General features: G+C 43.3%; 2 protein-coding genes across 2 annotated transcripts in view; one reads left to right on the top strand and one right to left on the bottom strand.

Annotated features, from left to right (window-relative positions):
• The window catches only part of LOC133424182 (NLR family CARD domain-containing protein 3-like), a 179,342-nt gene that overhangs the window by 51,482 nt on the left and 113,830 nt on the right, over window positions 1–14,030 (bottom strand).
• Window positions 9,598–12,402, top strand: LOC133424333 (uncharacterized). Its single transcript, XM_061714865.1, has 3 exons — window positions 9,598–10,014; window positions 10,309–10,448; window positions 10,579–12,402. The coding sequence occupies exons 1-3, from the start codon at window positions 9,724–9,726 to the stop codon at window positions 12,005–12,007; spliced, it is 1,860 nt and encodes a 619-aa protein (XP_061570849.1). The 5' UTR covers window positions 9,598–9,723; the 3' UTR covers window positions 12,008–12,402.

Here is a 14,030-nt window from a genome sequence, read left to right as displayed (position 1 = left end):
TGTTCACAAAATGTAATGTTTTTAATCTCAGAAACAGAAAATGAGAAAAGGGCTGAGAGTTAGTAATTAAGTAAAGTGTATTTATAAAGCACATTTAAAACAGAGATATTACTGACCAAATACATGAATGTATGAACGTGAATGAAAATACATGATAATAATAATCTCAAAAAAAGAAGGAAAGAACTTTCAGTGACAACAAATAAATCACATTTGACCTAAAAACTCAGATGCAAGAAATGACAGGATTAGGGGACTGGGAAAGCTAGTGAATAGAGGTTCAATTCAATTAAATTCAATTAAATTCAATTCAATTCAATTCAATTCAATTTTATTTATATAGCGTCTAATACAACAAAAGTTATCTCTAGACGCTTTCCAGAGATCCAGAACATAACCCCCGAGCAGTTATTACATAAACAATGGCAGGTAAAAACTCCCATAGTGGGAGGAAAGCCTTAAGTCAAACAGTGGCATGGAAAAACTCCCCTTTAGGAGGGAAGAAACCTTGAGCAGGACCAGGCTCATAAGGGGGGACCCTCCTGCCGAGGACCAGACTGGGGGTCGGGGACATCAACAGCACACAGCAGGCAGGTGGAAGCAGCAACGGGATGACCGGGGGTGGGGACCGCAGGCCAGCATGCAGCTCCCGAAGCTCCGGCCCAATGGTAAGTTTTTAATCTTAAAGGTGGAGATAGTGGGGGCACATTGGATGTCTAAGGGTAACTGGTTCCACAGCAACGGCCTTTCAGCTCACCTTTCAACTTCAGCCGTGACCGCGGCACAGGTAGTTTTCTTTGACTAGAGGACCCCTCAGGGACTGGTGGCTGACTGGAACTGAAGAAGGTCAGTGATATGAGCATGGGCCTGCCCATTTAGAGCCCTAAAATCCACAAGTAAAACTTTAAACTTAATTCTAAAATATATGGGGAGCCAATGCGGGGAAGCCAAGACAGGGGTGACATGTCCACGGTTCCTGGTACCAGTCAGCAGTCTTGCTGCAGCATTTTGGACCAACTGCAGGCATGTTAATAAAGACTGGGGGAGGCCAAGGTAGAGGCAATTGCAGTAATCAAAGCGAGATGTAATTAATACGCAGATTACTTTTTCCAAGTTATTATTGGTTCAAAACGATTTAAGGTGGGAGATGTTACGTAGCTAATAAACAACTGTTTTTAACAACAGAGCTTATCTGTTTGTCAAGACTGAGTCCTGAATCCAGTATAACCCCCAGGTTAAAGCAGCACAACGTAACTTTCAGCTTTTCTGAGTTTGGCGGTATCTTTTGGACAAAAGCGGTATTGTTTTACCAGAAAGAACACAACGTTTCCCATGAGCACCAGTGCGTACTGCAGGAAAACTCCTGTCCCGTCGCGTGCATTTGTTTTGATGAGAGAAGACGGGACGCTTTTCTGCTTCACCAAGTGAACAGACGGAACGCAAAAAAAAAGATGTTAAACTGCTGGAAAGGAACTGGAATTTACCGGGATACCTTAAACAAGGAAGCCAGGGTGCGGTATATGGAGAAAATAATTATTATTAACGGTCTGGATTCATATGAAATCCCTACTAAAGCATGGAGCTCCTCGTCGGAGCGCCACTCTTTATAAGGGATTACTGCCGCAGTTCTGCAGAAACACCGTCTCCGGCTACCTTGTTTAGGAGTGTTTGGGAGCTGCTTTGGTAAATGTTTGACTCGCCATGTGTTTCAATAAATTTGTATAATAGTACAACATACAGTACATGTTTTGTATCCCTCTTACTTCTCTTTTCTTTTTTTTGACTGCTATATTATGGTGAAGAGGCTCCGAGGCGTGAGCAATATTTTTGTTTTCCTCGTGAGATTATTTTCTTCCCCTGCAGCTACAAATAAGAGTTAATATTTTTTCCTCAACAAACTAGTTTTATCTGAAGAATGGGGTTAATTGCACCGCAGAGAGCTGGCCAGCAACTGCGTTTAGCTGGCGAAGTGGGGAATAAAACTTGTGTTTTGATCCGACCCGGTCTGTGTGAGTGTTTGTGGTTTAAGGCTGATTTATGGTTCTGCGTTAAATCGACGCAGAGCCTACGGCGTAGGGTACGCGGCGACACGCACCGTACGTTGCGCGTCGCCACGTACCCTACGCCGTAGGTCTGCGTCGATTTAACGCAGAACCATAATTCAGGCTTTACTGTGTGGAAGGTTATATTTGGTCGTTACAGCCGCGATCCAAGCGAGCCGACGACTCTTTCACTCTTTTACTTTGTTGTATCAGATACTTGGCCTGCGTGGTTCTGCCTCCGAGCAGGAAACCATTGAAAAGTTAAACCATTAGCGATCTTTTCCCCACGTCTGTTGTGTGTGGAGCTGCTGCAGCTACAACACAGCAACGGGTTACCAGCTTCTGCGGAGCTCTGCGCTCCACGCCCCGCCCATTTTCTTTTTTTTTTTTTTTTTACCTTGTTTGCACACATATTAATGATTGATACCATGACGGTAGAAACCAAAAGTAAATATATGTGCATTATTACTATATTTAATATATATACATATATATATGCATACATATGCGTACACATACATAAATATACACATACAAACCCAGTGTTTTTTTTTTTTTTTTTTGGGGGGGGGTGACGACATCCACTGCCAATCCAGGAAGCAGGAACACACGGAGACACACGTCAAGCACTAGAAATCTGCAACAAAAAACCACAAAACAAAGCACGAAACCGGCACGGAGCCAACCAAAACAATAACAGCAATCGACCTAAATCTTGAGATCTGATCGCAGTCTGAGCTAAGCTATCGCTACCGCTACCTACACCCAAAAACTAGAGAGCCAGCATGCAGGTGAACAAGCCAGTGTGTATGTCTATGTGTGTGTGTGTGTGTGTGTGTGTATATGCATGTGACTAAGTGACTGTGTGTGTGTGTGTGTGTGTGTGTGTGTGTGTGTGTGTGTGTGTGTGTGTGTGTGTGTGATAAACCAAACAAAGCTCCACCTGAAGTGTATCTATAGTGGGGGGAGGGGGGGGAGCAACCCCGCCACCCGCGAGACCAGAGGCCGACACGGAAGAGCCCGGAACCCAGGCCACCGGCAACCCCACAGAGGGGAGAAGTAGGAGGGAGGCAACCCACCGCCTGCGAACGGAGGCTCAAATCCTTCATGGCAGGACCCTTCCATACCGCATTCTCACCGACACAGACATACAATCACGCACCGTTTCCCCCTCCCCGGGGGGGTCCAGCACCGCCAGAAGGCACCCCAGGCTGCACGGCGAGCCCCGCCAGGCCCGGGTAACCCGACCCACCTGTCCCAGGCCGGTGAGGGAACGCGGGTGATGTGGGACCCCCTCCTGCCCCTGGTGTTGAGCCATGAAAATAAAAATAGGGAGGGGGGAGGGCCAAGTATCGATTGACACCGACCCCCCCCTCCCGAACTACGTGTCCTTGTCAAATGTATTTATTAAGTGTTGAATGTGCAGTGTCTATTTTGCTGTTAAAACCGTGAGGCGGGGAGTGCCGGGCCACGCGGGACAGTGCCCCCCACGACCCGGACCCCCCGCCCTTCGCCTATGTGCGTATGAATCGTGTAGGGGGGGAAGAAGGGGGAGCGGAGGCCGAAGCCAGGAGGCAGGACCAGCAAAGCCGGCCCTGATAAGACACCCGCGTCCCCCCACCGGCCATCCAGTAGACGGGGGCCGGCCCTCCGAGCCGGGCCAGGGCCCCACCGTACCTCCACGGGCGCCCCCGGCGCCGCCGGAGCCCCCAGACGGAGGGGGAAACGGTCCAACATCCTCCCATTCATACTGACAACATAAGACATAGATACCTGGGAATGGTGCCACCCCGCCGTCGCGCCCGCCCGTGCACCCCCCGGTCAGGGGAGGCCCGATCCCCGGACCCGGCCCCACCCCCCCCCGAGGCCACCCCGGCAGACACCCCAAGGGTCACGGAGTCCCCACATCCGCAGGGGCACTTGGCCCCCGCCCAGCGACGGAGGACCAAGACAGCAATGCCCCCCCAGCGCAGACAGCCACCCCCCACCCAGGCAGGGCCGGGCCCTGCGGGTGGGACCCCCACGTCCACGGCCCAGCCCCCCCCGGGAGGCCCGGAGACGCCCAAGCCACAGCCCCCCGCCCGGGGCCCTTCCCAGCCACCCCCCCCACCGCCATGAGGCAACCCCCCCCACAGGCCCCCAAGGCCCCCACCGGCCAGGGACAGGGCCCCGCGGCCGCACCCACCGCCCCCCCAGGGGCCCCCAGGGGCCACCAGAGGCCCGCGCCCCAGACCCCCCAAGCCGACCCCCAACCCCAAGGGCTACGAGATCACCACCCCCCCGCCCCCACTAGGTAACGAAGCCAATAATCGGGGACCACAGAGAGTGCAATTCAGCCGAATGTTGTTCAGTGGAGGCAGACATTATCTCACTACTAATATGATCTGATAAAAGATTCCTAAAATGGTTGATACATAAACTGGATTTTTGTTTCCAATTTACTAGAATGGTTTTCTTTGCGATACATAAAGCAGTGAGAACCCGGTGTGTCCAATTAGGTTCTATTTGAGTGTCTCCCAGGTGACCTAATATACATACCGTGGGGCACACTGGGATTCTGTGGTTGATCCATGTGGATAAATCCTCACAAATCTCCTTCCAGAACCTCTGTACCGGTGTACAGAACCATAAAGCATGCATATAATTATCTGGGGTGTTCTCTGTGCATTGTGAACAGATATTAGAGGTGACAAAGCCCATCTGGAACATCCTTTGTCCAGTATAATGTATTCTATGAAGAACTTTGTACTGTATAAGTTGTAAGTTTGGGTTTTTAGTCATAGTAAACGTATTTAAGCATATTTGTGACCAAGAAAACTGGTCGGTATTCTACTAACCTGTACAGTTTTGATAACAACTTTAAAGTGCTTAGATTCAATAAATCTATTATCTTAGCGGGAAGTTGTAAGTCTAAATGTCTAATTTTGTATGTTTTATTTATTATGGCCTTAAGTTGTTGATACTGTTGAAAAATCTACTCCTGCTAACTCCGTATTGAACCATAAGTGTATTGAAAGGTACAAACTGTCCTCCTACAATTACGTGCTGTAAATACCGTATTCCTTGATCTCTCCATTGAACGAAGTTAACCACCTTTTTATCATTTTTCACGATGTCTGGGTTGTTCCATATGGGTGTACGGTCACATGGAAAAAGTGAAATTTTAGCTACTTTAAGAAATTCCCACCAAGCTGATAAAGTTGTGCTAATATTAATGCTTTTGAAACATTGATGACGTTTGATACTTTGACTAATAAATGGTAACTCTGAGATTTCTAGTTCATTGCAAAACACTTGCTCTGAGTCCAGCCATTGACTATCTAAAGGATGATCTTTTGACCATTTTACAATATACTGTAATTTATTGGCAAGGAAGTAATACTGAAAATTAGGTAGCTCTAAACCTCCATATTCTTTACATTTTTGCAATGTCTTTAAACTAATGCGTGGAGTTTTATTTTTCCACAGAAATTTTGAAACACCTGAGTCCAACGATTTAAACCAGGAAAGAGGGGGTTTGCATGGTATCATTGAGAAAAAATAATTTACTTTAGGTAAGACCATCATTTTAATGGTGGCTATTCTACCCATGAGCGAAATGGGGAGAGAGCTCCATCTAGAAAGATCATCTTCTATTTTCTTTATAAGCTGAACATAATTTAATTTTATTAACTCTGACAGCCTAGGGGAAATGTTTATGCCTAAATATCTAATGTTCCCTGATTGTAATTGAGTATTGGTTATATTCCTAAAATTGCAGTTCACGCACAAAACAGTGGATTTAGACCAATTAATAGAATAATCAGACAGAGATGAAAATCCCTCTATAAGTGTGATTGTCTGTGATAGTGAAGATCGTGAGTTCTGGAGGAAGAGGAGTACGTCATCCGCATAAAGACTTATTTTGTGCTCTACCATTTTGCATTGTATACCTTTAATATTTTGATTTTGTCTAATAGCTGCTGCTAAAGGTTCGATAAATATTGCAAATAATGAGGGAGATAGAGGGCAACCCTGTCTAGTGCCTCTTTGCAAGGTAAAACTTGTAGAGATTTGATCATTTGTCCTTACACGTGCCTTGGGAGAGCTGTATAATATTTTTATCCAGTCAATAAAAGATTCACCAAATCCAAATTTATGTAAAGTTGCCAATAGAAACTTCCAATTTACCTTATCAAATGCTTTTTCCGCGTCTAAGGATATAATAGTAGTTTCCTGTTTATTGATACTGGAATAGTCTATAATATTTAATAATCTGCGAATATTAGTAGAGGAATGTCTACCTTTAATGAAGCCTGTTTGATCCGGATGTATAATAGAAGGGGTGACTCTTTTCAGACGTTCAGTAAGGGCCTTGCTAATTATTTTAATGTCTACATTTATCAGTGATATTGGGCGGTAGCTCGATGGGAGCGAGGGATCTTTATCCGGTTTTAATAAAAGACTAATATTAGCAGAGTTCATATTTAAGGGTAAACTTTTCTTCTCCCTAATATTTAGAATCATTTTATAAAATGTTGGTGCTAATATGCTCCAGAATTCCTTATAAAATTCCGCTGGGAAACCATCTGGGCCCGGAGCTTTATTATTGGGCATATGTTGAAGAGCTTCATGGAGTTCTCCTATTGAGAGCGGTGAATCTAAATTCATAACTTGTTCCTGTTGTAACTTTGGCAGGTTAATTTCTCCAAGAAACTCATTAATGGATTGATCAGATGGTTCAATTTGTGACGAGTATAATTTATAGTAAAAGTCTCTAAAGATTGAATTTATTAAACAGGGATCGTGTGTAACTTCCCCTGACTGGTCCTTAATAGATGTTATGGTTGTTTTTTCTTTGTTTATTTTTAATTGATTGGCTAAATATTTCCCCGATCTGTTAGCATGCGCAAAGTTTTCCAGGCGAAGCCTTTGTACTAGAAACTGCGTTTTTGCGTCAATTATTTTATTTAATTCTATTTTAGTTTTCCTTATTTTGTTAAGGATACATTCATCTGCAGAAGTCTGAAAGGCCTCCTCTAGCGTCTTTATTTCACCTTCTAATTCTTTTGTTTTTAAGTTGTCTTTTCTTTTCTTATTTGACGAAAAGGAAATTATTTTTCCTCGCATTACTGCTTTCCCTGCTTCCCATAGAACGCTCGCTGATATTTCCGGCTGGTCGTTATTTTGCAAAAAAATATCCCATTCTTTCTTAAAAAAGTTAGTAAAGTCGGGGTCTTTGAGCAATGATGTATTAAATCTCCAAACTTTGGAGGATGATACGCTCCCCCTCTTCCCCAGAGTGAAAGAAACAGGTGCGTGATCGCTAATATTGATTGGGTGTATTTGTGATTCTGAGATATCTCTCATCAGAGAGCTACTGACTAAAAAATAATCTAACCTAGAGTATGAGTGGTGAACGGCTGAGAAAAAAGTGTAATTCCTAAGGGTTGGGTGTAAAGAGCGCCATGTATCGCAAAGACCCAGATCATTCATGTATTGCTTAACAATACTTGCTGACTGCCAACTCCTGTGTCCGCCTGCATTACTGAGCCTGTCCACTCCAGGGTCCAGAACCATGTTGAAGTCTCCTCCGATGATCACTGTGTTGTCTAGGTGAGCAGAAAGTGAGGTGAAAAAAGAGTGAAAAAACAAGGAGTCATCAACATTTGGACCATATACATTAGAAATACATAAATTCAAGCTTTGAATTTGCAAGACTAAAATTAAATATCTACCCTCTGAGTCAATGTGTGTGTCCTTTACAGTGAAATTTACTCTCTTATTAATGAGAATTGCTACCCCTCTTTGTCTGGAGTTGTAACAGGCGGAGAAAATATGCGGAAATTCTGGCGTGGCCAATGCATCTGCTGAAGCTTTAACTAAGTGTGTTTCTTGTAGTAAAACAATGTCTGCCTGCAGAGTTTGAATCTGATTAAGAAGTTTTAATCTCTTTGATGTGTTCCCGGCTCCGTTTACATTCCAGGTGACGAACTTTAATTCATCCATAATCCAATCACTGAAAATAACATTATATGTAAATGGTAATGTTGCAGGAGTTGGATGTGTGTGTTCCATGTTAATCTAAATGTATGTTTGTACCAATTAACCAACCGGAAAGTGCAGCAGAGTGAGACATGGAGGGAAAGAGGAAAAAAGGAGTGTGACAATTGGGGTGGAGTGAGGGGGAGGGAAATAATTCTAATCATAATTAAAAGAAAAAAGAAAACAGAAAAAAAGATAGAGAAGAGGGGGAAAAGAAAAGAAAAAAAAGAAACGATCACCGATGTGTGACTGTAACTCATTGAGACTAGCAGATCAAAAATTATAAATACTTTAATATGTGCCGAAAATGTTTATGAACCTTTATCTGATCTAATCAACAAGTGTTTATGAAGCTATCTCTAATCTAATTACCAAATGTTTATAAAGCTATATCTAATCTAATCACCATTTAGTGAGAGAGAAAGAGAAAGGAAAAAAAGGCAAATTGTACTCATCTCTCAGAAGAGCCACGGCGTGATGTTGGGGTTCCGGTAGAGCTCCCCGTTCACGTACAGCCGGTCCACGGTGATGACAGCCTGACATCCCTCCGAAATGAGCCTCCTCCGGACCGGGAAGAGGACTCGGCGACGGTCCAGGATCTCCCGGGGGAACTGGTCGTTCACGGAGAACGGCAATCCGCGTAGCTGTGGCCCCTGTCTCCGAACCTGCTCTTTCTGCTTAAAGTGTTCAAACTTGGCTACAATGGGTCTGGGTCTTTGGGCTTCCGATCTTCTTCCTCCAAGGCGATGGACGCGGTGAAACGTGATGGAATTCGCCATGTCTTCTGGAAGCTTCAGGTGGTTGCGGATGAAATCCTGAACGGTTTCCTCAGGATCCTCATCAGCTTTTTCTGGGATCCCAGAGAATACTAAATTGTCCCGCATGCTTCTGCTTTGAAGGTCTAAATTTGCCTCTTTCATGGTCTTATTGTCCCTTTTAAGCTGGCTCATCCCCTCTGTCAGGGATTTTACCGACTCCTTTAAATCCCGGTTTTCAGCCGCGAGCGATTCCACCTGCCGTTGGCTGTATTCCAGGGAGGTCTGGAGCGCTTGTATCTCCCTGTGCAGGACCTCCAGGAGGGACAGACGGTTCTCAAAGCCACTTAGCCGGGCGTCGATGGACAGCAGGGCGTCTGTAGTGGTGTTACCTGGGGGGGAGATGGCTCCAGGTGATTTTTCGTCCCGGGATCTTTTTGACGATGAGGCGTTCGGGGTAGCTGCGTCTTTTTTACCCATTACAATTCTATTGTAATTTTCTTCCATATACTCCTGCAGGGACTCTATGGTTTCTTCCTGATCCAGATTATTTATTAGACCCTCCAGGAATCCGCGATTCCGTGATCGCGGAATTTTTCGCGGATTTCACGGCTGTCCGCGGATTTACAGACCTTCCGTGGATTTCAATGTCTGGTGCAGAAAAATCATTTTTTTTACATGTAATTTTCCTCCCGGCCGCTAGATGTCGCACATACGTAGTAACACTAGCCGGATAAGGAAACAGACAGTCACCACACTCGACTGTGGCCTACAACAACAACATTCCAGCAGCGGTCCTTGGCTTCCACGGAGACAAAGTAAAGTTTAAACTATTAACTACATACTGTAGATATGGGGAGACATTACTACATACAGGATAAAGTAAATATAAACCTTCAGTTATGGAGCGATTTCTCCGTCCGGTGCCGAGTAAGTCAAAGCTTCCTAATATTACCGCGGCTGACAGAGCAAAACAGTACAAAGAACTACACGAGGATGGGGGAAAGTTATTCTGTACAAGTTGCAACAAAGTCATCGATCACAGAAGAAATTCAACAATAAGGGACCACTTGTGTTCCGCTTTGCATCAGAGGCGAAAGTCTGAAACTCCCGCGCAAGTGGCTTTAAAAAGACAAACGACCATAACGACATCACTCAGCAGGCGCACGGTTGCTGCCGAAGAACGTGAAAAGGTATGCTGTTGTTGAATTTTGAACATGATTTAATTCATAATAGCCAATTATCCCCATGTTCCTTATTTTATTGTATAGGAAGTATGTAACTCGGATGGTATAGAAATATAGGCTACCCAAGTACAGTCGTGTGTGTGTGTGTGTGTGTGTGTGTGTGTGTGTGTGTGTGTGTGCGCTAGAGAGAGAGTGTCAAACTCTGTGCTTATATATTTACAGTGAATTTGATAAATTATATTCTTTAAATTATATACAATTAATTAATGCATAATTTTGTTTTACATTGCTTTTTGGCAGGTTTGCTTGGAATGGATCAAAGCTTGTACAGCAACAAACACACCACTGTCCAGATCTGACAGTCCCCTGATGAGAAGTTTCTTGCTCAACAGAGTAGTGAATGGAGGAGCCATCCCTGGCTTTAAACAACTACAAGAGAGGTACACAGTGCTTTTACATTTTTTACTAATAAGTTAACGTAACCTTAAACTGCTGTACCGCCTTTTGGGTGACAGATTTCCCCCATGGAATAATAAAAGTATCTGTCTGTCTGTCTGTCTGTCTTCCAAGGTATCTTCCAGAGGTATACAGCATAGAGAAGGAGGTCATCAAAAACATGATCAAAGATATGCCTGTCTCTGTCATGTTTGATGAAACACCCGATGCAGAAGGACGCTGCGTGCTCAACATAATGGTGTCTCCTCTCGTCAAGGATGAATCTGGAAAAATACGCAGCTACCTGATTGACACCGTTTTCCTAGACAAATGCAATCATTCAACAGTGGCAAGTGCAACAGTCAACGCTCTAAATGACTTTGGAGTGAAACCAGATGATGTGATTTCTATTGACACCGACAATGCTGCATATATGCTTAAGGCATACAAAACTGCCCTCAAAGCTCTGTTTCCCAATTCCATCCATGTGACATGCCTGGCACATATCATGAATCTTGTTGGAGAATCTTTCAGGAAGCCTTTTGCAGAGGTGAACACATTCATGAGGTATTTCTCACAGGTGTTTTACATGGCAGGTGCCAGGAAGAGGAGATACCTGAGCTTTCTCAAAACCTCGGGCACAACAGCAAAAATGGCTCCCAATCCTTGTGGCACAAGATGGAACTCATGGTACATGGCAGCAGCATACCATGCAGAACATTATGCCTTGTACAAGTCCTTTTTCACAGAGGAGCTGGAGATCTGCAGGCCATCTGCCCCCAATTCACTGGAGCAGCTGTATGCCATTACACAAGATGAAAGTCTCTCTATGACACTGCAGCTACACCTCAACATCATTTCTGAAAAGTCACAAGTGCTTCTCCAGCTTTGCAACCTGTTTGAAAGCAACTTGCCTGTCACAATGAAGGTTTTTGACATATGGGAAGATCTACAGATCACATTCGCAGCCAACAAAGAGCTAAAGTTGGAATCATGTGATCACTTCTTTGGTCCAAATCTCCCATATGCAAAGAAGAAGGAGACCCTGGCCATATTTGAACAGGCCTACCAACTAGCAGAAGAGAAGTTGTCCAAGTACATGGATGGTGCTCAGCCGGCCATGCAGTTCTTAAAAGAATGCAGGGTTTTCAATCCCAGATGTATCGTCCTGTTCAGCGAGGATGAGGATCTAAGCAGCATCCCTGGTTTTGAAGATATACCTAAGGAAGAAATCCACCTCTACTTCACAAAGTTTGGTCCAGCTGCAGTCATGGCCTCACTCTCTGGAGTGATTGACATGGATCTGTTTTGGCACAGCATGCAAGAGCCACTACCCCAGCTGTCTAGGTTAGCAATGAGGTACAAGGACTGTGTCACAAACTCAGCTGATGTGGAAAGGTCAAACAGCATTTACAAAATGGTGTTATCATCCAGGAGACGCTCACTGACTGAGGCCAACATCAAGGCATTGGTGTTCCTGTACGTAAATCTCAAAGCACAGTGTGCTCAGGAGTCAGTTAGTGAGAATGATGGTGATGATGATGATGATGATGAGATGCTGTAAATGGCATTTGTTTCACTGAGAAATGGGCAAGTTAAATTGTGGCACTGGAGTTTAAATTTATTGAAACATGTTTGTTTTTGTTAAAAAAAAAGAAAAGAAAAGGAAAAACTGAATCTATAATTTCATTTGCACTGATCACACAGCTTATTGTTATACCTGAATGTTTACATTTACTTTATGCTGTATGCAGTAAATGTTTCCCTTATCCACTGTTATGTAGTTGATAGTTTAAACTTTACTTTATATCCCAGTGGAAGCCAAGGAACGATGCTGGAATGTTGTTGTTGTTGTTGTACACAGTCAAGTGTGTTGAGTTAAAGAATCTGTGTACAGTTTGGACTAATTGCCCATTATGCCAGCATGCCATGCTGTGACTGAATATGTACATACTCTGTTCTGTAGGTTGCTGTACTAGCTGCTGTTCTGTAGGCTACAACTTGATTGATTTTCACAGCACACAGTTGGCTAACTTTATTTTCTGGTTTTCCCAGTGTTCAGGGAACAGTACTATACTGCATTTCAGAGACCAAGTGTCAGCATTTTATATTTTTTATTTTTATTTTTTACTGCAAATGGCCTTCTCTTTCGTTGCAAATAAATATGCCAAAGTGGGACAAAAAAAATGTTGATGTTCATTATTTTATAACCAGTAATAGTATGTTACACACTGTTTTACAGTTTTAGAGTGTTTTGGTAAAAATTTACCTAATTTTTACATTAAAAATGTATATTTTTTAATGCCCGCGGAATATTAACTTTCAAGCCGCGGAATAAAGAATTCCTCTCCGCGGAATTTAAACTTTTTCTTTGCAGATTCCTGGAGGGTCTAATTTATATCTATGTAACCTCTCTGTTGAATAAATTTTCACTTACTGTACAATTTACGATTTATTTGATAACCAAAAGTATATTTTTCAGCTCGACATTGAATGCTGCTGCTGTCTCTGTGTACCTCGTGCTCCTACCACATCTCGCGAGAACTCAGAACTCCTGCGAGAACTCCTCTCCTCGCCCCGCCCATTTTCGTCTCGACTGCGAATCGGGAAGGAGGGGGAAGTGACGTATGCCGTAAAGCAGTCAAAGTTGTAAAGATTTGTAGTTTTTTAGTGTGGCAGGGTTCCTACCATGCTCCTCAAAGTTACATAGTGCCAGTGAAGGCGATACAGACCCCTCAGACCATGACAGAGGTTCATTAAACCTGTTTGAAGTTGATGTACCATCACAATGACTCTGGAAATATGATATTAAGGTGGAAAAGTTACGTAGTGTCGCTTTAATGGTATGGGATTTAACATGCGGGGTGAGGTGAGCTTGTTTACTTGCAACAGTGTTTTTTGTTTTTTTTATAAATGTGTTTATTGTAAACAGGACAATGATAAAAACAATAACAAGAGCAACAAAGCGAGTAGAACATTACTATATACAGTACAGGTGCTTGCTGATCAGAGAAAACAATTAACAATTAATAATAATGGTGAATAACAAAAAGAGAAAGAAAAAAAAAAGAAAAGAAAAAAGGAGCACAATATATCGGAATCTCTTGAGAAAGGAAAAATAAACGGAAAGAAGAGGTGTGCTCCATCTTCACATCGAATCCTGTTTACATTATTTTTTCCATTTTTATAGTGAGCTTTTACCCACTCCCCCCACCCCCCACCCTCGCCCCTAGGTATGTTGAGCCACAAATAATAAAATGACTAAGTTAATAAAAATAAAATCATACGTTAATAAAGGGGGGAAAGCAAATAAGTGAACTGGTTAAAAAATAATAATAAAAAAAAATTTAAAAAAAAATTGTGGTGGGCATATTATCAGCTGGGGGAAGACCAAATAATGCAGTCAAGGGATTAGGTTGTAGTTATGTGTTGAAGGCCTGATCAATTGTGCCAAATATGTCAGACCAGAATTTATTCAGCCTTGAGCAGGACCAAAACATGTGGAGATGGTCAGTAGGTGATTGACTGCATCTGTTGCAAGCATCGTTTCGATCTGGAAAAATTTTAGCAACCCTAGCATTGGTAAA

This window comes from Cololabis saira, chromosome 23 (assembly GCF_033807715.1).
Source record: "Cololabis saira isolate AMF1-May2022 chromosome 23, fColSai1.1, whole genome shotgun sequence".
Taxonomy (NCBI): Eukaryota; Metazoa; Chordata; class Actinopteri; order Beloniformes; family Belonidae; genus Cololabis; species Cololabis saira.
Note: the sequence above shows the minus strand (reverse complement) of the source record. Positions and strands in the feature narration are given on the sequence as shown.